The sequence below is a fragment of the Petaurus breviceps genome, unplaced genomic scaffold (assembly GCF_028583685.1).
Source record: "Petaurus breviceps papuanus isolate PSGF00001 unplaced genomic scaffold, PetGlider_PUasm1.0 90879, whole genome shotgun sequence".
Taxonomy (NCBI): domain Eukaryota; kingdom Metazoa; phylum Chordata; class Mammalia; order Diprotodontia; family Petauridae; genus Petaurus; species Petaurus breviceps.
Genome location: NW_027187368.1, coordinates 3,052,990 through 3,080,534, shown reverse-complemented (window position 1 = coordinate 3,080,534; position 27,545 = coordinate 3,052,990). Strand labels below are relative to the sequence as shown.

At 38.8% G+C, this 27,545-nt stretch overlaps 1 protein-coding gene across 2 annotated transcripts in view; it reads right to left on the bottom strand.

Moving 5' to 3' along the window:
• The window catches only part of LOC138150379 (N-acetyllactosaminide alpha-1,3-galactosyltransferase-like), a 34,943-nt gene extending 8,367 nt beyond the window's left edge, over window positions 1-26,576 (bottom strand). The window contains exons 1-4 of one of the 2 annotated variants that reach the window (XM_069073779.1): window positions 26,313-26,440; window positions 13,917-14,005; window positions 9,530-9,595; window positions 4,366-4,503 (exon numbers count right to left, since the gene is read on the bottom strand). In XM_069073779.1, the coding sequence (XP_068929880.1) occupies window positions 4,366-4,503; window positions 9,530-9,595; window positions 13,917-13,996 (284 nt within the window). In that variant the 5' untranslated portion in view covers window positions 13,997-14,005; window positions 26,313-26,440. Of the gene's footprint in view, window positions 1-4,365; window positions 4,504-9,529; window positions 9,596-13,916; window positions 14,006-26,312 lie in introns of both variants that reach the window. The other variant, XM_069073778.1, reaches the window with a different exon arrangement.
• Window positions 26,577-27,545: the final 969 nt, after the last annotated feature.

Genomic DNA, 27,545 nt, shown 5'->3' with positions numbered 1-27,545 from the left:
GGGTGGCCAGGTGGCTCAGCGAGTAAGAGCACTGGTTCCAGTGTCGGGATGACCTGGATCAAATCTGGGCTCAGATACTCAGCACCACACCCAGAAATAACTGGCCGTGTAACCTTGAGCAAGTTACTTAACCCCAATTGCTTTAAAAAAAAAAAAAGAATACTCCTAGGAATATTATAGCCAGGTTCCGAAATTCCCAGATCAAGGAGAGAATATTACAAGCAGCCAGGAAGAAACAATTTGAATATTGTAGAAGCACAATCAGGATTACATAGGATCTGGCAGCTTCTACACTGAGGGATAGAAGGTCTTTGAATAAGATATTCCGGAGGTCAAAGGAGCTGGGATAAAAACCAAGAATCACCTACCCAGCAAAACTGAGTGTCATGTTTCAGGGGAAAATATGGTCATTCAATGAAATAGAAGACTTTCCAGCATTCTTGAAGAAAAAACCAGAGTTGAATAGAAAATTCAACATTCAGAAGAAGAAGCAAGAGAAGCATGAGAAGGTAAACAGGGAAAAGAAATCATAAGGAACTTATCAAAATTGAACTATTTACATTCTTACATGGAAAAACAATAATTGTAACTGATGAAATTTTTCTTAGTATGAAAATAGTTGAAGGGAATAGAAATATATATGTCTATATAGGAGGGTATATGGGCATATGAATACATATGTGAATGTGTGTATATATGTGTACAGGTATATATAGATAGAGGGCACAGGACCAATTTTATAGGAAGGGATGATACTTAAAAGGTGAAATTAAGAGGTGAGAGAGGAATATAACAAGAGGAGATGGGGAGAGACAGAATGGGGTAAACTGTCTCATATAGAAGAGGCAAGGGAAAATGGTTACAATGGAGGGGAAGAACAGGAAGGCAAAAGGGAAGGGGTCAACCTTATGCTCATTGAATTTGGCTCAGGGAGGGAATAACACACACTAAATAGGGTATCCCACCCTACAGGAGAGTAGAGAGGAAGAGGATGAGAGGGGGCATGATGGAAGGGAGGACAGGCTGGGGGGAGGGAAGTTGGAAGCACCCACTTTTGCAAAAGGACAGGATCAAAGTAGAGAATAGAACAAGTGGGAGGTGGGATAGGAGGGAGGGAAATATAGTCAGTTTTTTACAATGTATCTACTATGGTAATGTTTTGCATAGCTACACATGTACAACCTATACTGAATTGCTTATCTTCCCAGTAAGGGTGGATGACAAGGGAGGAAGGGAATGAATCTGGAATTCAAAGTTTTAAAATCAAATGTTTAAATATATATACACTATTAATACTATTTTACACATAATTGGGAAATAAGATATACAGGTATTGGGGCATAGAGATCCACCATGCCTTACTGGAAAAGTCAAAGGGGGTATGGGAGAAGATATGGGAGTGAGAAGATTGGAGGAGGGGATATCCTGTGGGACCGCTATTTTGGGGCGGTGGGTAGTGAAAAAATGGGGGAAAAATTTGTAACTCAAAATCTGGTGGAAATGAATGATGTAAACCAGAAGTTAATAAAGCATTTGAAAAAAAAAAAAAAGGAAGGATATGATAACTGCTTTCAAGTAGAAGGCGGATTTGTCTTGTTGGTTCAGCAGAACTGGGAGCAGGGGGGTAAAGCTGCAGAGAGGCAAATCTAGGTTTGATGTAAAACAAAAATAACAAATAAAACTTCCCAATAGTGAGACTGCAGCATTTCCCAAACTGGGAAATACTGCCCCTGGAGGGTGCTGGAATGATCCAGAAGGGCCATAGTAGCCTTGGGTGTAACTGGGGGGCATTGAATAAAAATAAGAGGGTGGTGGAAGAATAAGGAAAGAAGAAAAAATAAGAAAATTCTGAAAAACCATTTGTACCTGTTTCATCTGTTGTGTCACAGAGTTGAAGTCATAGTGATTACATTATTTCCAAATAAACACACAAAATGCAAGTTATAACCAATCAGTGGTCAAATCTACAGACAGGTCTTAACAAGCAAGTGTTGGCAGACAAGCTTGTTGCCATTGTCAGGAAATCCAACATGCATTGGCAAGAATATGTGCATATAATGACTTGTTTACAAATAAGATACTATATGATTACATGATGCAATATTGTATCATCAAAATTTCAATGCAGGAAAAACCCCACAAATTTACAATAAATTATTAAATTTAAGGTGTGTTTTGAAATGACACAAATTTTTAAAAATGGTTAAAGGGTAGATTTCCAGGGGGGTGCTGAATAATTATTTGTTTATTTAGCATTTTGGAGGACAATTGGGGTTAAGTAACTTGCCCAAGTTTACATGGCTAGTTTTTTTTTTTGTGTGTGTGGGTGTTAAGTGTCTGAAGCCAGAACTGAACTCAGGTCCTCCTGACTCTGGGGCTGGCGCTTTACTCCACCTAACTGCCCCAAGTAATTTTTTTAAAGGGGCAGTAGGCCAAATAAATTTGGGAACCTCTGAATTAGAGGGTTCCAAAAGTGCAATGGGCAATTTCAGGAGACAGTGTATTCTCTCTCACTTAAGATCTTTGAGCAAAGTTGTATGACCATTTGTTAGGTGAATTGTAGAGGTCTTCCCCAACTCCTCTTTATTCCCCAACCCCTTCCTCCTATTAGTTATTTTCTATTTATCTTATCTGGGGTAGCTAGGTAGCACAGTAGATAGAGTACTGGGGTAGAAGTTAGGAAGATTAGCCTCAGACACTTATTAGCTGTGTGACCCTGGGTAAGTCTTCTAACCTTGTTTGCCTCAGTTCCTCATTTATCAAATGAGTTGGAGAAGAGAATGGCAAACTACTCCAGTATTTTTATCAGGAAAACCCCTAAGGGGTCATAGAGAGGTGGACACAACTGAATAATGACTCAACAACATTAACATATAGCTTATTTGTACATAATTTAGATTGTAAACTCCCTGAGGGAAGGGACTTTTGATTCTTTTTTTTTTATCCCCATCACAGCACAATGCCTTGCAAACAATAGGTATTAATAAATGTTGATTGATTGAGAGAATTCTTTTTCAGGTGGGGTGGAGTCTGATGGCCTCTGAAATCCCTTCCAACTCTGACATTATGATGCTATAATGGAAGACAGAATCAAAGCTAAAATAGAACAATAGCAACATGAAGATGAAAGTTAACACGAACAAACAAAGTTCTCCATTTTGGGTTAAAAATTCATTGCACACAGAATCAAGGTGGCCTGAACTTCCATTTGCAATATGTTTTTCTTTTCATAGGCAAATTGCAATGAGTAGAATTTATAAGAGAGAGAAAAAAATTGATATGGCAAACAATCTTCTTGTCTATTCTGAGCATCTTTAACATCAACATTTGACAGCCATCAATTGTGTACAGAGAACTATGCCAGGGGAGATACAAAGATGAAGCAAAATATTGTCCCTGTTCTCATGGGGTTCACAGTCTGGATGGGAGGAATAACATAAATAATTATATTAACAAACATCTGACTCATATGAGGAGTTCTTTTTCTTCCATTCAAAGTACCTACAGCAACTACCCTTGAAACACTCTACTAATAACCATGGTGATAGCAGCCCCTCTAAGCATCCTCTGTTCTCAAACCTCTCCTTTATGGAAGGCTATAATGAAGAAGCCATTGAGGGCAGCTAGGTAGCACACCGGCCCTGGAGTCAGGAGGATCTGAGTTCAAATCTGACCTCTGACACAACACTAGCTATGTGACCTTGGACAAGTCACTGAACCCCAATTGCCCTGCCTTCCACCCTGCAAAAAAATGAAGAAGTCATTGCTAAAGACAGGAAGAGGAGTCACAGTTGGGCTAAGACTTTTAACCTTTAAAGGACTTTAGACAAAATCCTAGTGCTAATAATGACTCATTACCATTTCCCCTAAACTCTGAGCTACTTCTCTATTCATCTATTTAGATGGGCCAAGAATTTCTGTGCTGCCATGACTACTACGGTTCACGTCCCAAAGTTTCAAAGAGGATAAATTCTCCACCTAAGAGATCTCAGTCCTTATCAGGGCAATTCCTTGGGAATAAACAGGTACTAGGTTTTTCTAAGGAGACAGAGTTTGCAGATAGGAGCTATCAAACAATTTTTTTTTTTGATCTGAGAAGTCAAACTTGAAATTGGCAGTCTGCCATTTACACTGATGCCATATTTTCAGCCTGTATCCCACAATGTTAGTCATCATAAGGGATAGATAGATCTGAATCTCCTTGAGGAAAGGGCCTTACCTTTCTATAAATAAAAAGTACAAATAATGTTTCATTAAATATGAATACTTTGGTGAGTTTTATTAAATTCATGGGCAGTCCCTCCTCCCATGTACATTTCTAAAATGAGAAAGTAGAAATGAAGGGTAGTTACTAGGTATACCTACCTTCCAAAAGCAAACACCACCAAACCCACAGTAATGTTTTTCTTTTTGTAATAATCCTCTAAGACTGATTCATGGTAAGTTCCTTCCCACACAATAGGAGCAAGCCAGTCAGTCACTGTTTTAACCTGTGGGCGTCTTCTGTTGGATAAAACAGCAAAGCAAATTGAACTAATTTCTCTTTTACTAAGACAACACCAGATGTTACCCAGGCAAATAGCAAAATGAAGAATGGCATGGGATTATGCTGCATGAGTTCAGCTTTTAGGGTTTTCTTAGGAATAGAAAGTCTCAGCATTTTTCAGAGCATTAGCGCATAAGCCAGAGGTTGGCAAACTTTGGCATGGAGGCAGTGAATGGCATCCTGAGTTTTTGTGGTAAGCATCTTACCACTATTCAGCAGTTCTTAACCTGGGGTCCACAAAATTTGTTTTAGTACTTGGAAAACTATCTTAATATAATTACTTTTTTTTGGCCTCTTGTTTTTATGGCTTTTTTGTTATATATTAAAAACATTATTCTCAGAAAGGGTGCATAGCCTTCCCAGATTCAAAAGTTAAGAAACTTCTGTCTGGTCTTTTCCCCACCCCTCCTGCTTCTCTGTTTTTTCCCCTCTCCTGTCTTGCCTTTGATCTAATTCTTAGTCTCTCTCCTGCTTATGCTATGGGCCCGACAGTGACCCCATTGGGCAATTGTTGGTCTGGCGAGTAGACCTTAAGACTTAAGAACACTACTCTGTGTTACCTTTGAAAAGGAAGTAACCCTAGGATTTAGAATTGAAAAGATGTTTGTAATCATCTAATCTAACCTCGTCTTTTTATGGATGGAGGAAGTTAAGGCCCAGAGAGATGACTTTCCCAAAGTCATGAAGTTCATATAGAGCAGAACTGGGATTTGAAAGTAGGACCTTAGATTCTAAATTCTGTGCTATTTACACTATGTCATGGCTTTCTCATTAGTATGAAAAGTAAGATATTTATATTTGCATTGCACTAAAGGCAACAGAAGCACCTCTCTAAGACTATAAGTTGCAGAGGGGAGGTGCTGATCTGCATTGTTGGAAGGGGTTTTTTCATCTGGGAGTTCCCTATACCAGTGAAATCACAAGCCTAGTCCCTAACCCTAGTCCAAGTATTGTTCCCAGCCCCATCCTTATCTCTATCACCAAAAATAATTTGGGGAAAAAGAAAAAAGGAAAACCTAATCAATTTCAGTCTGATCACTGAAAAAACATTATTGCTGTCTTTTATTTTTATATCACTTTCTTATATACCTTTCCTCTTGAGAACCATCCTTTGTAACAAAGAATAAAAAATGAGGGGAAGAAAAAGTCAGTTCTGTAAAACTAATATGTCTAAGATCGATTATATTTGCAATGTTTCACACCTAGTCTCTTATCTCTGCCATCAAGGGAGGTAGGTAGGTAAATTTTTTTCCTTGTTCTTTGGGGGTCGGGTTAAGTCAGAATATTTACACAGTTTACTCCCATCTGTTTTGATTGATAGGTGCTTCCAGGGAATTACATTGTTTCCCATGACAACAGGGGATCCATCACCTTTATTAACAGTCCCAGGCCTGCATGGACAAAGCAGGAAATAGCATAACCTCTGATAACTCTTTTAACTAGAACATCTCTCTTTGAAACAGTTTCATTAGTCCTGGACTCTCTCTCTCTCTCTCTCTCTCTCTCAGCAAGTACAGGATTCTTCTGGTTGAAGACATATTTATTTGAAAAAGAGAGAACTCAGGACCAATCAGAAATGCTCACGGTCCTACAAGAAGGAGGTAGTGATAAAACCAGTTGCAGATTTTTACTAGCAAGTGTGCAGGTGACAGCAGGCTTTGAGACTCCTTTAATTTTTATTTCTGAACTCCATGAAATTAGAGCTGGAAGGTACCATAGCTACTATCTAATCCAATATCTCATTTTACAGATAAAGATGTCCAAGGTCATGCAGGTATTAAGTAGCAAAACCAGGATTTGAGTCCCTGTTATTGGATCATAGATTTAGGGCTGGGACGGACTTTAGATGTTACCTAGACAATTCTCTCATTTTAAAGATAAGGAAACAGAGGGTCAGAGAGAAGTGACTTGCCCAAGGTCACAAGGTAGTAAATGGTAGAGCCTTGATGCAAACCTCTAACTTCACACTCAGTATTCTTTTTATTACATTATACCACCTTACCTACTCCTTGCCTGGGTAAGTAAGCATGTTCTCATATTAGGCATCCCCCCAAAGCTTTGCCTTTTATTGAGCTTATTCCCTAAGAAGGAAAAAGACAGATAGGAAAGTATATATATATGTATATATGTATATATATACTATTCTTTATCATTGCCAAGAATTGGAAACAAAATGGTGGCCCAGAAATTGGGAAATGGCCAAAAAACCTGGTATGGATGAATGTAACTGAATATTATCATTGCATAGTAAAAAAATAAAGAAAATATGAGGAATTCAGAGAAACATTGAAAAGTATGCACAAACTAGTACCGAGTAAAATAAAATAGGCCCAAAAGAATATTAAAAAATAAACAAAGCAATGTAAATTAAAATTTCATCAAAATGTAGCCATACTCTGAAAAACATAGATGCTAAAAAAATGTAGCAAAACATATCACCCTCTTCTCAGCAATGAGGAGAGAGTTTACTGGGGCATAAAGTTGTATACATTGTCAGAAGCCAGTAGGGGTGTGATTGCATTGGAGTCATTCTCTGCGGACATCAATGAAAGAATATGAACAAGAATCACAAAAGGATGAGAAAGCATCTATAACTCAAATAAACTCCAAGTCTCCTTATGCCAACTCCCATTCCCACTGACAAGTGTTGGGGCCCAGAGAAAGACTACATGTTCCTCTCAGTATTCTGGGATATCCCTGATTTGTTGGAGCCAATTCTCTAATACCATTGGCTTGAAGCCTACTATGTTCTTTTCTTTACCCCAAGATTATCAGCTAAGAATCATTACAGTAACCCAGTCTTAAAAAACTTTTAGAAGGGAGTATTTGCCAAGGTAAAACAATAAAAACATTTAGTACAAGACATTCCCCCCACCAAAACTCTGATACACTCTTCCATAAATACATACAGAGTCTAGGGGAAATTGCACTCAAGCTTAGAGAGAATGAGTGCTAAAGCACAGCACCTAATTGCTAGAAATCATTTCTCCCATTTGGGGGTGTTCAAGAAGTTCCCTTTAAGCATGTTGTAGTTTCTCTGCTGGGTTCTTTGTGAAACCATGAATCTATACCCAGTCTATTCCTGGCTCCCAATATAGACACTTTGGTCAGCTGATCTGCGGGTGCCATTAGGGCTCCAGTCAGAAAAAGGAAAGTCCTCTGAACATCCTCTGGACCCTTCAAAGTCCTCCTTTGGCCAAAGGTGGAGAAGTGGGGAGGACACCTAAAGCAATGCTGAATGTATCCAGAACCTCTCCTTTCCCTTCACCCTGGTGGTCCTGCCTCAAGAATTTTACTGGAATGTCCAACTTGGCCCTCCCTCTGGAATGATTACCTTCTCAACTGATTTGATAACTTATACATGAATGCTAGGACATAACCAAGTTTCTTCAATCTAGTTGAACTCTCCTTCTTGTGCAATGTCACTCCAGGTCCAAGAATTTCTGGTTCTTAGTCTAAAGCCTATGATTGATTGATTGGCTGATTATTTTCTTTCTTTTTTTTTTTTTTTAAAGCAATCGGGGTTAAGTAACTTGCTCAAGGTTACACGGCCAGTTATTTCTGGGTGTAGTGCTGAGTATCTGAGCTCGGATTTGATCCAGGTCATCCCGACACTGGAGCCAGTGTTCTTACTCGCTGAGCCACCTGGCTACCCCGAAGCAATTGGGGTTAAGTAACTTGCTCAAGGTTACATGGCCAGGTGTTTCTGGGTGGGTGCTAAGTGTCTGAGCCCGGATTTGATCCAGGTCATCCCGACACTGGAGCTGGTGTTCTTACTTGCTGTGCTACCTGGCCGCCCCTTGGCTGATTATTTTCACTGGTTAAGCTCTCAGGGTATTATCACTTACTTTAAGATGTTTTGATTAAGTAAATCAATCAATAACATGCTACTCATGGATGGTCATAACAGTAAACATACCAGTCTCAGAGAAGATCACAGATCCATCTAAGTATTGAATTAATATTTGCTCTTCCAATTTCATTAGGTTTTTTATAATGATCATATGGGATCATAGTCTCATGGATGGACAAGTGAAAAGGATTTTCTTGGTCATTTAGTTCAACCCTTGCATCTGGTAAATGAGGCAGCTGAAGGCTAGATCAATTAAATGACTTGAACAAGGTAACACGAATAATAAATGGAAGAAGCAAAGTTTGAACCTGGGTCCTCTGACTCCAAATTCAGGACTATTTCTACAGAAAAAGTCAGTGTTCTTTCCATTGCTGCCTGGGTGGTATTTCTAGTATTTCACAGTCAGGGCTACCAAGAAGCAGTCTATTACATATATGATGTATATAAAGCACTTTGTAAAGAAGGATGCACATGGCAACCATTATTATGTGATTTCCTGACTTTGTAACCTGCATCCATTTCCTCTTGAATGTCTGCTGGTAAATTAGGTCAATTCAATTCCTTTGTCATGATCAAATTTAATTTAAGATTTCTTTATGTGCCTGCCATGTAAAAGGCATTGTGCCCTGATTAACCCCACCCCTACTCTGATTGCTCCCCCCCCCCCAACTCAGGAACACCCAGGGCAGGTAGGTGGCACAATGGATAGAACACCAGGCTTGGAGGCATGAAGACTTGAATCCAAATCTGGCCTCAGACACTTACTAGCTGTGTGACCCTAAGTAAGTCATTTAATCCTGTTTGCCTCAGTTTAATCATCTGCACAATGAGCTGGAAAATGAAATGGCGAATCATTCCAGTCTCTTTGCCAAGAAAACCCCAAATGGGGTCACAAAGAGTCAGGCATGAATGAAAGGACTGACCAATAGCACCAACACCAACTCAGGAACACAAGACAGACTGGCACGAGCCTTCAGCAGGGCAGTCCACCGAGTGATTAACAAGCCTCCCTAAATACATGTCCCTTTCCTATCTCATCCATTCTCCTGTGCTGCTGCTGCCACCTGACACCACTTGCTGGGTCCTGCCCCAAGTATTTACTTCATGTAGAACAGAGGTTTTGTTCTTACCTGGGTCTAAACCAGTCTGACAGCTGAAGCTCATAGGATTGATGAGATATGTTCAGCTGATCCACCCTGAGTGCAAATGGAACAGTAAAGAATGGTGATTATGGGACCATTGGCTACCATTTGGTTACATTACATTTGTAAATGTCTGTCACATCAAACAGTTCATTGTTAAGACAACACACACATTTTCACTTTGATTCAGAGGCCTGCATTAGGCAGTGGAAATACAAAGATAAATGAGGCATGGGCCTTTGAGTCATGGGAGTTTTCCACCTGGTAGGAACTCTGGCACAAATGCCTAGTATACTAGAAGAGAGAGCATGGATGTAAGAGAAAAAACAGATTGTTTTGTGAAACTCATGGAAGGAAGAAAGAACATTTGCAACCATGGGGGACCAGGGACGACTTCATGGAGGAGGTAGCATTAGACTTAAATGAAATCTTGAAGGATAGGTAAGATTTCCTTTCTGAGTCTGTTTTCTCATCTGTAAAATAAGGGCAATTGGACTATAGATGATTTCTAAGGTATTAAATGCTTTTGATGGAGGGGAGGAAAATCCAGGTAAAGGTAATGAAACTAAAGTGAGGGTAGGAAAGTAAAAGAAGTCATAGGATCACAGACTTGGAACTGGAAGGGGCCTTAGAGATAGACCATTTAGTTTAATCTTCTCAGTTTTTGTTTTACAGATGAGGATACTGAGGTCCACAGAAGTTAAGTAATTTCATAGGGTCAAAAATTTAGAACTGGAAGAGATCTCATGGTCAACCAGGCTAAAGTTCTTATTTTACAGATAAAGAAACTGAGTCCCAGAAATATTAAGGGACTACTTGCCCAAGCATTCAAGCCCAAGTTTTCTGACAGTAGGTAAACTTTTTACTTCACCATGCTGTCAGAGAAAATAGTAGGTAGTCAAGTTTGAATGGAGTTTAGTGTAGAACCAGAAGGGACAGGCAAAGGACTATTGTGGATAAATTGTGTTAAGATCAGAAAGGTAGACTGCTTCTAGACTGCAGGATGCTTTGAACATTAAGTTGAGGTTAAGTCAAAAGGGAAGTCCGACGGGAAGCGAGGAGGCTAAAGAATGCCCCTTCTAGACCCAAGCCCATATCGACCAGGGGTTAAGGGCATTTTGTTTGACCAGGGTCTAGCATGCTTCTATTTTTGACATCCTGGTAGTAAGCAATGGGCTAAACCCTATCTGCTTAGGATCATAAGCATTAGCCTGTGAAGGAAACTTGGAAATAATTTTATAGAGGACACAGACCCAGAGAATTTATACAAAGATTATCATGTTAAGTAAGAGCCAAAGTCACTTATTTAAGATAATTCTAAACCCAGTATTCTCCCAGTAGGGAGATGGAAAGTCTAACATCCTGTGGACCATTTCTCAAGGAAAAGAGACTGATTGTGTTGTTGTTTGGGCCTTTCATTCATGCCCAACTCTTTGTGACCCCATTTGGGGTTTTTCTTGGCAAAGATACTGGAGTGGTTTGCCATTTCCTTCTCCAACTCATTTTTCCAGATGAGGAAACTGAGGTAAATAGGGTTAAGTGACTTGCCTAGGGTAACACAGCTAGTAAGTGTCTGAAGCCGATTTGACTCCAGGCCCAGCACTCTATCCACTGTACCACTATTAAATTTGTGCCTAGCCAAGTCTATTTGCCTTGAATCCCAAGGGCCAATCCTTGCACTCTCTAAATCATTGAATACTTCCTGTACCATATTTCCTGCTTCTGGTCTCTCTTGAGTCCCTGAAGGCTTTTGATTCTCTGTTAAATCCCCCAAATTATTTAGAGGGTTGTCATATGGAAAAGGGTTTTAGACTTTTCTGCTTAGCTCTCCAGGGTAGAGCTGGTAGCACTGTGGGAAAATTGCAAGGGGACAGAGGAAAAATTCCCTCAAATGAAAGTTGTCCAAAAACATCCTGAGCTTTCTTAGGAAATGCTAAGTTCTCCAGCTCTGGAAAGCATCAAGGAAATGTTAATTATCCACTTGAGAGGGATGTTGTAAAAAGATTGCTGTTCAGTTATAGATTGAGCTAGATGACCTTTGAAATTCCTTCTAACTCCAAAATTTTGTAAGTCTCTGATCCTTCTCTTGGACTTTCATAGGTACTTCATAGACAATGCCCAGTTAACCTCCAACCTCCAGAATCTTGTTCCCTGAGTTAGCACCCTTGAATTCATTTCTAGAAAGTTTATTTGCCACAACTGGATCTAGAGTCCCTTTCTGAAACTGGGAGACCAGGTTCATTTTCTGCCAGGGAGACTTTAGCCTGCTGCCCCCTCTGCAGGACTCATGATATCAGTAGAGCAACCTTCATTACTTAGCCCAGTAAAGACAAAGACAACCCTCAACTGCAGCTGGTACCAAGATTCACAGACTCATCGACTGTTACAGTCAAGGAAACAACTTCTGAGAAGCAGCTGTTCAACCTCCCCATTTTACAGTTATCCCTCCCCCACTGAAATTTTCCCCATCATGGTTATTTCTGTCAACACAAAGAACTAAATGGGAATTTGGGGGAAGTTTTGTGGAAGCTACAGAAGACATGTGAAGCACAGCAGATGACACAAAAAAGCTTTAAGGTGCCAGCCCCAGCGTCGGGAGACCTGGGATCGGTTCCAGCCTCAGATACTTGGCACCCACACAAAATAACTGGCTGTGAAACCTTGAGCAAGTTACTTAATCCCAATTGCTTTAAAAAAAGGTTTAGAAACTCTGAAATACAAAGTACAGGTAGAATATTATATAACATCAACATATTTTATCTTTTAATAATATAATAATTCAGACTTCTGTGGTATGAAGGAAGGGCTAAAACATTTTAAATGGATTTTCCAGATTGGGGTGAGGGGGTGCAATACAGCACCTCTAATCCTCTGGATGTGGCAGAGACAACTGTATATATGTGGAAATTGATATCTAAAGAGATTAAGTGACTTGCTCAAAGTCACAAATTTAGTGAGTGACAGAGCCAGAAACTTGAACCCAGCTCTTTTGTCTCCCAAGTGAGTGACCCTGTTACCTCTATGAGCACAGGCAAAGCAAACACCATTGTTGTTGCTGTTCTGAACACGTGCTAATGTGGATGTAAGATGTATGGATTGACTCAGCCATCAGGGGCTACTACCCTGGCTGAATAAGTTTCTAAATGGGAAATTTTTAAAGTTTAGTTTGTCTTATTTGCCAGAGACCACCTTTGAGGAACAAACCAAACAGAAACTCACTCATCTTCCTTAGGAAGATGAGACTAATACATGAAAATGCCCTCTGCTTGGATCCAACTGCCATGGGCAGGAGGCTTTAGCTATGCCTTAAAACAAGGATTTCAAACTCCCACTGTGACCCCAACCAGATTAAAATGCAATTTGAAAACACGTAACAAAATTCATAAAAATACAATACAGCACAGTTAATGTTAGTTTCTGGGTTTCCAAGTCAGTATATTACATGCAGGCATACTTTTCTTTTTTAAGTCTGATACTACTACTTTAAGCTTCATTTAAAAAAAAAAACAGTTTACTTGCCTCAATAAAACAGCTGTTACAGCTATCTAAAAATGTTTCCAACAACAAAAGCTAATAAAAAGAGGACAATATAAAAACTTTTCTCTCCTTCCTGAGTCAGAGGTAGAAATTTTATCTCTCCTCTTTCTTCTCTCCCTTCTTCTTCTCTCTCCCCCTCCCCCTCCCTCTTCCTCTCCCTTTCTCCTTCTCCTTCTCCCTCTCCCTCTCTCCATCTTCCTCTGTCCCTCTCCCTTTCTATCTCTCTCCATCTCTCCCTCTCTTTTCTATCACTCCTCTGCTCAAGATCCTCCAATGTCTCCCTATTACCTCCAGGATGAAATACAAACTCCTTGGCTTATCCTTTAAAGCCTTTAACAATCTGGCTCCAACCTTCCTTTCCACCTTTAATGAACATTGTTCTGCTTCACGCTTAACTTCCAGCCAAACTCAGCATTCTTTTTCTTGCCTCTGTGACTTTCAATAGGTTGTTCTCCATGCCTGGAATGCATTCTCTCTCCATGTCTCTCCTATGGGAAACCTTATTGGATTCTCTCTAGTTTCAATGCTCTTTAAAATATCAGGTGTTAAACCCCAGGCCACCTACCTCCTTGCCCTGCTGCCTCTTTCTCTTTCTCTCTTTGTATCCTTAGTTCTTAGCAAATGTGCCTAGTGTACACTTTAAAATATTTATTGGATGTGATTCTACTTTGTACTTTTTAGCCCACAGATGGGGCAAGGAGATGGGAAAGAAGGAAGGCTCTATTCATTTATCTTGAGTTGCTGTCCATTTAAAAAAGTATACTACGACACTCTGGCTGATTAGATTCAGTCATCAAAGACAAAGCAAAACTCACATTCATTAGTATTTCATTATTACCTATGGAAAAATTCCTGAATGATGAGCCCCAAAGTTAGCAAAAACAGCAGAAAGAAAAGGATTTTATCTTTGGTGATCATTGTTCTCTCCTGGGAGGAAAAAAGGAACAGAGAAAGAGCATATTACAATGAATTTGCAGTGAAATACAGTCCAGCTTGCCTCCCCACCCCCTAAGAAAAGGAACTATTTATGACCATTGAATAATGGAATATTCTTGTGAGATGAGCTCACCCCAGATAATCCAGAAGCACCCCATTGGTTCAGGCTTCACTCTTCCTTCTCCCCTGCCCAGCCCCCAGCCCCTGTCCTAGGCCAGGGCATACTCATAACCACATTTCTCCTATTACATTATAGAGGGTCATCTGCCAGCTTGACAAGGCCTCTGCAGGTTGAATGTCTCCTCTGTGCCTAAGCGCTTTCTTTTAGGAATGGCCTAATTAGTTTCATGATTTGTGCGTTCTGGGAACTACTTCTTTCCCCAGTCTCTAAAAAGCAGTAATTTTAATCTTCAGCAGGATTCTCTCTGTTGGGAAGCACCTTAAAATGTCCTAGTTTCTGCCCTGATGCTTCTGCCCTTCCCAGGGTCAAGCCACAAAAATATCTGAGCTTCTATAGCAGATCCAAAGGGGAAAGGATTCATATGTAAAACTGTGAGTCTTTCTTAGTCAGAATGGAAGATACCAGGTGATCTGTTTGGGGAGAAATTAGGGCTGGATTCAATGTTGTGGTCAAGGCCCTGAGCCTTTGATGGACCTTTGTCACAGGACTTCCTAAAAATGACATTTCAAGGATGCTGATACCAGAAGCACAAAAATATGGGGGCATAGCAGAAGGGCTGTTGCTGTGACAACATAGTTAGGGTGTGTCAACTGATGATGATGCTTTTTACCATAAATTCAATCAATTTTAGGGTAGTCAGGTGGCACAGTGGTTAGAGACTCATCTTCATGAATTCAAATCTGGCCTCAGACACTTAGTAGTTGGGTGACCCTGTGCAAGTGACTTAACCCTGTTTGCCTCAGTTTCATCATCTGTGAAATGAGCTAGAGAAGGAAATAGCAAACCACTCTAGTACCTTTGCCAAGAAAACCCCAAACAGGGTCACAAAGGGTCAATCTTGCCAATTAAAAAAAAAAAGAACAGGGGCGGCTAGGTGGCGCAATGAATAGAACACCAGCCCTGGAGTCAGAAGGACCTGAGTTCAAATCCGACCTCAGACACTTAACACTTACTAGCCATGTGACCTTGGGCAAGTCACTTAACCCCAATTGCCCTGCCTTCCCCCCACCAAAAAAAAAAGGCAAAAAAGAAAAAGTTGGCAAAAAAAAAAAGAACAGTAGCAGGAATTCCCTGATACTGATGTAATCTTGATCTGCCTCCCTAGTCCTATGTGCATCAATTGATGATAATACACAGAAGCTGAATGAGCATAGCATTATTTGGGTTTCTTTGGTCCCAGATTGCTTGTTATGTGTACGAAACATGCAAGAAACATAGAGTTGAGAGACAATGTCACATAGGGATGCATATATCTTTCTGATTCCCTTTCAAATGGCAACTCCTAGCTAAACATAGTAGTAATTTACTTCCCAGAATATTGCTGGTTCTGGCTTTCATTATGAATCTTCAAATATGATGACATTTTGCTTTAGTTATTTTACTTTTGGCAAAGGGCTAAGCAATCCACCCTGCCCTTTACCCCAGTCTCTGGACCTCTAGAAAAGGATGTATGTATAGAACAGTGGTTCTCAAACTGTGGGACATCTGAGAGTTCCTCAGGCTCATTAAGGTCAAAACTAATTTTTGTAATTAAGATGTTTTCCTTTCAAAAATAAGTAAGTACTGGTAGATAGAACCCACAGAAACAAAGCTTTTGGGAGGAGAGTTGGTCCTCAATCGTTGTGAATAGTGTAAAGGCATTCTGAGACCAAAATATTTAAGAACTGCTTTTATGGTATAGATTTAGAGATGGAAATGACTTTATAGATAATCTAGTCCAATCCCTTAATTTTTCAGAGGAGGAAATTGTAGTCACAATGGTAGGAAGCATCAGAGAAAGGATTTGCCCCCAGGTTCTCTGACTACAAAGCCATTGCTCTCTCCATTAGACCCTATTGCTGCCTTCTTCCTCCTTACTCCATGTTCTTGCCCTTGGGGTAAGGCAAATGGAAGTTACTGACCTCTTGTCGATGAAGTATTAACTGACCAGTTTAATGTTGGTGTTATCAACTTCAAGTGTAGTAAGGTATCTTACCCCTGGAAGTGTGATTTATAAGGAATGTATCAGAAGCTAGATGGGCCTTTGTAAGGAATTTTATTCCAGAAGTCTATTCCATGGTACCTGATTGGTTAAAGTCTTTTCTATCAGTAAGTTTCTATTGTTGACTTCCAAGATGGAATGCTACAAACTAGAATTCCATTAGAAACCAGATTCCTTCAGAAGATCCTTCTGATTGACTGTGGAGGGCAACTAGAGATAAGAGGTCCAGAAATAAAACATCTATAAAAACAGATACTATTACAATGTCACATGCCCAGTGGATGATGCCAATTGTGCCAGTACTAGACAATGATAAGGTGACTTTTTGTGAAGACAAAAAGTGTACAACGAATAAGACCTTTAGCAGTGTCTACATTCAATAGCTAGAGTCAATCTTTTGCTGTTCTTGTCAGGAGAAAGGCTTTCAAAAAATCTTGCCCAAGCTTGCCTGTAATTGATGAATGATGATGCAGATGCCCAAACAATCTCTTTTCAAGAGGCATTAAGTCAAGTGCTTTTATTTTGGAGTTTCTCTTTTCCTTTCATTTCTCTTCCACTGAGTCTCTCTTGGAGGCATAATTGGATCTACAGGGAATATCTTCCTATTAATTTGAGCAATCCAAAAGTGGATTGTTCTTCTTTGAGAGATGGTGAGTTTCTTGTTCTTTTGAAGTGATGGTGGTTGATCACTTGTCAAGGTGATTTATCCTTAATATGGGGATTAGAGTATATATACAATTTCTGAGACCCCCTTTGATTTGAAGTTTTGATGATCCTATGATATACCTCATAATTCATAGGGGATGCTTTTTCTGGGAGAAATAGGCTATTCCAATGGTCAGTAATCATACTATCTTGGCTGAAACGTAGCACATCTGGAAACTGTTCTCAGGAAACATTTGCTAGAAGCTATGTCTGCTGGCCTGGAATGGATTCTAATACTGAAAAGACCATAAGGAAGTATAACATATGCCAGATCACTCAACATAGTATAACAAAGTTACTGCTTTTGTTAGCAGTGACCAATAAATTATGGTCAAGACAACATATTGATTTTTTTCATGTCCATACCAGAAAAATAACTTGATTGTGTGAGAGTCTTCAAAAGTGGTTTGAATCACTCTCAATTCTATCTTATATCTCTACTGCAAGAATCACAGTTTTGTACTCATTTTTCTTGCTTCTCTTTTTAAAAAAATTATGAACTTAACAAAACATCAATGAATGTAAACATTCCCACATGCAGAGAACAGAAAAACATGATTATTTTCCTGGAGACATGACTGATCATTAAATTCTTCAGATTTTTAAAGTCTTTCATTTTTAAAAATAATTTTTCTTTTTTACCATGAACCTGACAAATAGCAATAAATGAGAACATTTCCATAAGAAAAAAAAGTATGTGTTCTCAACCCTCTTTTGTCAGATAAGAATGAGATTCTGTTATGAGAATGGGAATTTAAGATCTTCCCTGCCCGTAGGCCCTTTGATAGGTTTAAGTGACTCTGAGAACCTTCCCTGATTTGAAAATATACTCTGCCCCCTAATAGGCTGAATGTGGTCACCTGGAGCTTATGGTCAGAGGCTTGTTTTTCAGGAATGCCCACACCTTGATAATTTGTGATTGGGCAGTGGATCAAGACGGTTGTGGCATTCTCTGATCCAGGAGAAAGCTATATATACCCTGATGTGAGGTTTTGTTTTGGTGCTCACTTTGAGAAGAGTTTTATGATTTAACCAGACAAGACTCTGGACAGCCATCGAGCCCCCCAGCTTTGAAAACCCAGACGTTGGTGCTTCCCTCTCTGGTAACTGACTAAGTATGGATGTAATGGTCAGACAGCTGGAAGCCTGTCTGCTGATCTGTTTCTCTGTCTGCTTATAACTTCTGTGTGTAACTTGTTTGTATTTTCTGAAGTTTGGGGTGCTGACCTTTTCCCCCTGAACTAGGTAAATGACATATGTTTGATTAAAGAACCTGTGTTGGCAGCCACCCTGGGTATGCTAGGGTGCTTGCTGCTACAAGTTCATGAGATAATAATTATAAAGAACTTAGCAGAGTACCTGACACATAGAGCTATATAAATATTAGCTATTATTATTATATGAGAGGCTCACTTCCCACACCCTTTATTTCATGTTTTTATATCACCTCACTCTTGGACCATTGCAAAAGTGTATTTGTGGATCTACCTGCCTCAAATATCCCCCACTCAACTCCATTCATCCACTAAAGTGATTTTCTTAAAGGGCAGGTCTGACCATGTCACCACCCTTACTCAATAAACTCTAGTGGTTCACTGTTGTCTCCAATATAAAAAACAAAATCCTCTATTTGTCATTCAAGACCCTTTATAATATAGCTTTTGTTAGCAGTGACCAATAAATTATGGCCAAGACAACATATTGATTTTTTCATGTCCATACCAGAAAAATAACTTGATTGTGTGAGAGTCTTCAAAAGTGGTTTGAATCTTTCCAACTTTCCAATCCCACCACATACTCTTTGATCCAGTGACACTGGTTTTCTGGATGCTCCATATTTCTGGAATGCTCTCCTTCATCATCTCTGCCTGTTGGCTTCCATCAAGTCCCAGCTAAAATCACCTTTTATATGAACTAAAATACACCTTTTGTAGGAAGCCTTTCTCAATTCCTTTTAATTCTAGTGCCTTATCTCTTTTAATTATTTCCTATTTATCCTGTGTGTAGCTTTTTTGTACTTATTTATTTATTTGTTATCTTTCCTACTAGATTGTGAGTTCCTCAAGGAGCTCCCCCCCCTTTTTTTGCATTCTCAGTGCTTAACACAGTGCCTAGAACATAGTAAGTGCTTAATAATGTTTATTGACTGATTGACTCAATTAAACCCCAAGTTATAAGAGAGCATCAAGACATCCTCCTAATGCTGATAATCAGTAGAGGAAGTACCTGGATGGAAAATGGCTCATATATTTGTAAAGTGTGGAGTGACTTGGGCATGAAGTATACAGAGGACAGAGTGGGAAGAATTAAGATGAGAGCAAATTGTGTTGGGCAAACTGTGTTAGAGTAATTGGTGATGACTACATGTGATGATGGTGTGTACGCTAAGAAAATGTAGCTCAGTGGAAGTAAATTGGGGTGTGCAATTTGAGGGTGTATTTTTAGCCTTTAGACTTGGATCTCCAGAAGTTTCAGAATGTTCCTGCAAGTGGAAGTCCTTTTAGGAAAGGTTGATGTAGGATTCAGATAGAGTTAAGAGATACCTCTTGCTTATGACCAGGCCCCTTTAGATGTTCTGAGCTCTGTGCTGAGATTACTCCATGAGGGGCATTTCTAGCATATGGAAGATACTAGAGAAGTCTCCTGGGAGATGTGTGACATTTGGGCATCTCAATTGGTTTTTGTGTTAGGAAAATAACACAGGTGGGGTGGACGTAATGGATTTAGGCTCTGACAGAATTACCAGCTCTAGTCTCTCTCATGAGCTCCAGTTCCATGTCACCCATTGCCATTCACCTGGATGTCCCATGAGCATTTCAAACTTCTACGTTTCTACCGGTCAAATTATATGCATTTATTATGTGTTGATTATGTATGGCACTATGCTAGGCACAGAGGATATGGAGATAAAATCAAACTGTTCCTGTCCAAAAAGAATTATATTCCCTTTGAAGAACAACTTGCTTGTTTGGTATCTCGATGAAAAAATAAAGAAAATACAAAGTGATTTCAAGATAATATGAAGAAAATAAAAAGCTGAAGAGGGGAGTGTTGGCCAGTGAAGGCCTTATGTGATGCTTGAGTTGATTTAAGCTGTGAAAAAATCTGGGGATAAGAAGCACCAGAGGTGAGGAAGGGGTCCCATCATCTTTTTACTCTTTATGTACTTCTGTGAAGATGTGTTCCCCCCATAAGCTCCTCGAAAGTAGATTGTTTCATTTTTTCTATTTGTCTCCCCAGAACCTAACAATTTTCTGGCATATAATATTTAATACTTATTTAATCAAGGCTAACAAATTGATTCATTCATTCATTCACATGGCCACCACTCACCACCTGCAAAAATATTCTAGCTGGACCTTTAGTTTGTACTCTCCTTTTCAATCTATTTTACAGCTACTAAAATAATCTTCTTAAATGCAAATCATTTGCTCCCCTGTTTAATGACCTTCGATGGTTCTCTATTGACTAGGTATCCAAAACCTTTCTTGGTTAGGTTCCAGTCTACATTTCCAGGCTTATTTGACATTACTACCGTCCCTCTGTGCCCCTCCCCCCATCTCTATATTTCAGCCAAACTGGCCTGTTGTTTTATCCTGAACTCAGAGTTCAGTCTCCTGCTTCTGTATCTTTACACAGGTTGTCCTCCAAGACTGAACCTGCTCCTCGCAGAGGCTCAGTTAAGTGGTAAGAGCACTCATTGACTTTGGAGTTAGGGGACACACACACACACACACAAATATGCAAATGCATAAGCATGTTTAAATACATATATGTATGCATAATACATACATGCCTAGGTATGTATGTATCTGGAGCTGTGTTTGTGTATATGTATTTGTACACCTAGGCTGATAAACTTAGTGAGACTTCTACCTATCTACATTCTATAATTTGGGCCTATACAAGATTCTGTGGCAGATGTTACCTCAGAGAGAGTTTTGTTTTACAGTCCTCTGAAAACAGTATCAATCGAATCTTGAAATAAGGAGACATATATGCTCACCAAAGGTTTTTTGCCAGTGTCATAGAAAGTGCTTTCTTTAACATTATTTTTTTATTTCTTATATTCAAAAGAAAATTTATTGATTATTTTTAACAATTTTTATGAAGGAGTGGGATATTTTATAGGACTAAAATGGGTCAGAAATCATAGTAGTGTATAGCCATAATATCTCTGACTATATAGCTGGGTTTGAAAAGAATCTAAGCTTACATAAGAGAAAAAGCGATTTTGGAGAAAGTCAGACACCATTGGAGAATAAAGTGACTGACAGTTCTACCTTTTGGCTCACCAGTCTACTCACTCTTAGACATCTTATTATATTTCTATTACTACACACGAACTGTTCTTACCCCAATAAAAACCCTCTTTTGAAAGATTTAACATAACCAAGGAAAACAAATCAAGACACTGGCCACATCTGAAAAAGAATGTTTCATTCTATACCTCTAGTCCATGACTTCTCTGCCAAGAGGCATAAGGCATCATCATTAGTCTTCTGAAGTCATGATTGCAAACTTACTTTTTCCCTATCTACTTCAATAATGTTATTGTAAGAATCAAATGAGAAAATGGATAAAAAACATTTTATCAAGTATAGAACATTGAATAAATATAGGCCCAAGTGTCCTGTGAAGTGCCTGTCACATAGAAGGAACTTTGTCAGTGCCTTTAACATTATTCTGAACGTCATGTAAATTGTCATCATGGTTCTGCTCAGTTCATCCTGTTTTGGTTTATATAAATCTTCCTGAGTTTCTCTGAATTCTTTTTTATTCATCATTTCTTATTTCACAGTGTATTCCACTACAATCAAATATCATTATATTGAAAGTCAGTCACCCATTTTGTTTCTAGTTCTTCACTAAAATAAATGCTTTTATAAATTTTTTTTTGGTACATTTAGGTCCTTTCCCTTTTTTTTTTTTGCTTTTTTTTGTGGGTTTTTTTGGGGGGAGGGCAATTGGGGTTAAGTGACTTGCCCAAGGTCACATGGCTAATTTTTGTGTTAAGTGTCTGAGGCTGGATCCAAACCCAGGTCCTCCTGACTCCAGGGCTGGTGCTCTATTCACTGCACCATCTAGCCGCCCCTTTTCCCTCTTCCTTTTAAAACCTATTTACTTATTAGTGGTATTGCTCAGTCAAAGAGGATGCACAATTTAGTGACTTTTGTGATATGAATCCAAATTGTTTCCTAGAATGGTTGAACCATTTCATAACTCCATCAGTAGTGAATTAGTTTGAATCTCCTTCCATATCTGCTCAATTGTCATTTTTCTTTTTTGTCATCTTTGCTATACTGACGACTATGAGGTAGAAACTCACAATTTTAATGTGTATTTCTCTAATTATTAGTTATTTGGAGTATCCTTTCATAGGGTTGTTGAAAACTTCAAATTTTCATTTTATAGCTGTTCATATCCTTTGACCATTTTTTTATTAAAAAAATTATTTTGACCACTTTTCTATTGTGGAATGGGTCTTGGCATCACTTATGTAAGTTCCTTCCCTCTATAGTTTGGTTATCAGTCTTTTATTGGTGACATTTGTTACAAATTTCCCCACAAGATATCACTTTTACTCTAATTTATTGATCTTATTCATGCAAAAATGTCTTTATTTTATATAATTAAAATGGCTTATTTGTTTAGTTAAGAATTTTTCCTTAATAGCTGTTGTAAAAAGAACCTGATTTCATTCTGTTCAAATGTTTTAATAATGTAACCTTATAATGACAAGCAAAGAAGTAGTTGACACCTTGTTTCAGTTCTTGCCCATGATTGTATCCAGTCTTTGTTGAGAAGCAGAACTTGTGAACCCCACAACTTCTGAACCCTAGAACTTATGAACTCCTGTGGCTGATGGCAGAGGAAGGGGGGGAGCTAATGACCATATATAAGGAGAGGCCCAGGCTGGAGAGAGCAGAACTGAGAAGAGAGAAAAACTGAGAAAAGAGCGGAACTCTGGTGGTGGCAGAGTTAAAAGGAGAAAACTGGTGGTATCCCAGAACTCTATGTTTGTCTGTTCTGTGTGTGGTGATGTTTGTTTGTGATACTTTGTACAGAAGCCCTGGGACCTTACTGGAAGCCCTGAAAGAGGGTTTTCTGGTTGTCTGTTTACAGAAGTCCTGGAGGAGGGATTCAGAGGTCCTGGAACTGTACTGACAATTTGTGTTGAGTTCTGAGAGCTTGTTTGTGGATCTAAGTTGATTTCTATGTTGATGATTTGTGTTGACCTCTTGAACCTTGTTTGTGGGTCTCTGTTGATTTCACAGGCAGATAGTGAATTGATGATGGTGCCAGCAATGTGTATGAATATTGTTTTGGCTCTGTTAAGCTTTGTCTTCCTAGAAACAGAAACTGTGAAGGACTTGAGGTGGACTGGACATTGTGAGCTTCAGTATGGAATGAGAACTGGATGAGGAACTGGACAAGGAGCTGAGAGCTGCCTGCCTTTGAATCCAGGTAACAGTTGGGCAGATTCAGGCAGGAGCTGGGGCTATGGAAGAGGAACCATGGAAGCTGAGAGCCAGCCTTGAGTCAAGATGAAAAGACCTCTTCTTGGGTACCTGATGCTGAGATTATGATTTACTGTGACCTAGGGGTGGAGAACTTTGACCTTTGTACTTTATGTCCCTTAAGGAGGCTTGCTTTGTAAGGATGTTGAGTTAAGGGCTTACTGAATTGTACTTTGTGTCCCTTAAGGAGGCTTGCTCCCTAAGGATGATTGAGTTAAGGACTTACTGAATGATATCTTTTGTTTAAAACTATGTAGCCACTTTGGCGAAAACTATGTGGCTGCTTTAGTGATAACTTGTTATGTTATAACATTGTGAATGTTATACTTTTGTTTCTGTAAATGTTTTGTCTTAGTTTATTACTGAATAAATAGAGAGTTCACTATACTATGTAATCAGAACCTTGAAGCTATTCACAGCAGCAGTTATCTGGAAAGCTGCTTGTGCTTGGCTTTACAGACCTTTAATATTCAAGGGCATGTGTTCATTTTGAGCATATAGTGCATAGTATAAGATGCTGTCTAAATCTAATTTCTGCTGAACTGTTTTTCGTTTTAGAAAGTTTAGTTTCTAATTCAAAAAGGGAGTCTTTCTTCAGTAATTTATCTTCTCCAGGGTATTGAGATCTTTTCTGGATTCTGTTTTCCAATTTGTTAGCCACCACTTCTAGCTTTGTGAAATCTGCAGTTTTTATAAGTATGCTGTTTAAGCATTTGTTCATATCATTGATAAAAATGTTGAACATGCATAGGTCCAAAGGAAGATTCCCCAGTGCATTTTGCTAAGGGCATATTTCCAAGTTGGCATCAACCCATTAATATTTTTTCCTTTAAAAATAATTTTATTCATATCTTTTGTCATATCGCCTGCATTTTTCAGTGTGCACCTCCCATCTTCCTCTCCCAGAGAGCTATCTATTATAGTAACAAATAAAAAAAGAAGGGGAAAAATAGTTCAACAAAACCAACCAAAATACTGAAGAGGTCTTATATATGTTGTGCTCCATATAAATAATCCTGGACCTTTGCAAAGAACTAAGAGGAGATGCCCTCTCATTTACCCTCTTTGGGACTGATTGGGCATCATAATTTTGTAACATTCATTTTAGATTTTGTTGCTTTTACTATTTGCATTTACAATGTTATAGTCATCAATATATATTGTTTCCCTTGTTCTGCTTGCTTCATTTTGAATCAGTTCACATATGTCTTCCCAAGTTTCTCTGCATCCATTATATTTCTCATTTCTTATGGCAGAGTAATAGTCTATCACATTCATGTACCACAACTTATTTAGCCACTCTTCAATTAATAGTTTTTTTGGTCAAGTTCTTTGCTACTACAAAAGTGCTTCTATAGATATTTGGATATATGGGGTCTTTCCTTTTGCTGTTGACCTCCTTTCAATGGAATGTCTGGTTCAAGGGCTGTAACCAATTTAATGTTTTCTTTCTTCTCATTTGACCAGATCTCGATCCACCTATTCTCATTTGACCCACATTTCTCCATCTAGACCACAGGGATAACAACAGAGAGTTTGTCAAATGCTTTGCTGAAATTTAGGTGTGTTTCATCTCTAGAAGTCCTCTGATATATATATATAATCTACAGCATTCTTCTGATATATCCATCTAGTGGCCTTGTCAAAAAAGGAAATGAGGTTAGTCTAGCATGACCTGGTACTGATGAAGCCTATATGAATTGCTATTAATGATCACCACTTCCTTTTCTAAATGCTCACAAACCATCCCTAGATCATATTTAATGTTATATTCCTTTTTACTATCTTGATATGAGGAAATCAATCCTTTGTAATAGTTTCATTTTCTCTACCCAGTACAATGAAATTTTCTACTGAAGACAGATGGAAGGTAGCTCATAGATATTACTTAGAATTAATTATGTAATTCTGTATCCAAGGAATTAGCCTTATCTCTGGGTTCCTGGCTCTTCCCTGCATTTATTGGTGGCAACCTGAGAATCACCTCTGCTCTAACTATTAAGAGAATAGTGTTCTGTGATCAATATAGGATGTGTACATCTTTAGGAGTATAAGGAAGGCAGAAAGGGACCAGACTGAATCAGGAAGTTCCTAGTCAAAGGGGAGATCTTTAAGGGATTTGAGGTAGCAAGTGAGAACCCTCTAGTTCATGAGATCATTGAATGAAAAAATGGTGGTATTCTAATATTTTTAAATGCTATAGAAAAAAATACCATAGGAGGTGAGGGAAGACTTATCATTGCTACTGTGTTGGGAGATTTTAGCAAGAAAAATCTCTCAAGCAGTTTAGATCAGCAGCACATCTGTTATACATACACATGTATGTACTTATACACACACATATATATAAACACATATGTGTATATGTATATGTGGTGTGTGTGTATGTATACATTCAGAGAGTTATGTGGGCACTGACAAGTTAAATTCTTATAGTGATACAACTAGGTAGCATAGTAGATAGAGTGTCAAACCTGGAGTCAGGAAGACCTGAATTAAAAAACAGACTACTCACTAATTGTGTGACCCTGGTCAAGTCACTTAAACCTGTTTGCCTCAGTTTCCTCATCTGTGAAATGAGCTGAAGAAGGAAATGACAAACCACTCTAGCATATCTGCCAAGAAAACCCCAAACTGGGCCACCAAGAGTCAGACACAACTGAAATGACCGAACAACAATACAGCTAGAAGTCAGACCTACATTTCATTCTTCCTGACTGAACTTTTATCCTCTATCCACACTGGTTTTCTAGGGAAGTTAATTGGTACTCATAAAATAATGTTTCTCCACCTAACACCATTTCAACCTCATAGATGAGGTCAAAGATACAACAAGCTGACCAGGAAAGCAAGACTCTTACAGTGACTTTGCAAATAATTATACATATATAATAAGATATATGACCTTACCTTAGCCTTTCTGGATCCTCTCTTTCATCATTTGTAAAATGAAGTTCCCAGTTGCACCAGGTTCTCTTGGAGTTTCCTTCTAAGCTAGTACAAAGCTCATCAGTACCCCGTCTGCAGTTCATTAATCCTTTCTCTTTTTTTTGAGCAATGTTTCTCAAACTGTGCCAGAAGAAACCATGAAATACTCCAAGTTTTTTTTTAAGTGAACCTCATGTTGTTTGTTAATAACACTACTTTTAGAGGATTTTACTACAGGGGTCCTGCCAAATTTTGTTTAAATTGAAGGGTTCTCTTAAAGAAATCAAAGAAAGGAAAAAGACCTATATGTACAAAATATTTATAGCAGCTCTTTCTGTGGTCGTGAATTGTAAACTGAGGGGATAACTATCAATTGGGTAATAGTTGAACAATTCATGGTACATGAATGTGATGGAATACTATTATTCTGTAAGAAATTATTAAAGGGAAGCTTTCAGAAAACCATGTACAAGGCATACCCTATTACATTTATATATATATTTTGATCCTGATCTGTGATTTAATCCTTGTAGGGAACCACTCATGGGCATGGAAACTTCCTCCACTAAAACAGATTAGCAACTCCTAATAACTTACTGTCTTAGAGAGCTTCCTGAGGTCCTGAGTGGTTCAATGAGTTCCTATGATCATTTATATGCACTGTCTCTCTCAGAGACTGGACTTGAACCCAGGTTATCCTGACTCAGAGACTGGTTCTCTATCCACTACACCATGCTGAGTCTATATTTCTGACTCTAAGGACACTCCATCCCCTAGACCATGTGGCTTCCTCATATACATGTAGATTTACAATCCTCATCCAGGTATGTTAGCTGCTGTAATGGTTAGAAAGCTGGCTTCAGCATCATGGATATCTGGGTGCAAGTTCTAACAAGGTTTGCCTTGAAACATCCTGGCATTGTGACTCTGGATAAGCCACAAAACCTCCCAGGGCCCCAGGCAACTATGGAAGACTAGAAGTGGAAAGAACATACAAATCTGCCTTGTTGAGTTTCATTATTGAGAATATCCTAAGCTGATGACATCATAGGTCTAAATGTGAATTACCTAGACAAATATATGTAGTACAAACACAAATCCAGATGGGAATTACTTAGGCATATGCATATTATATATGTATACTTATATATGCATATTCATTTATATACACACATACCCATATGTATACTGATACATGCACACGTGTCTGTAACA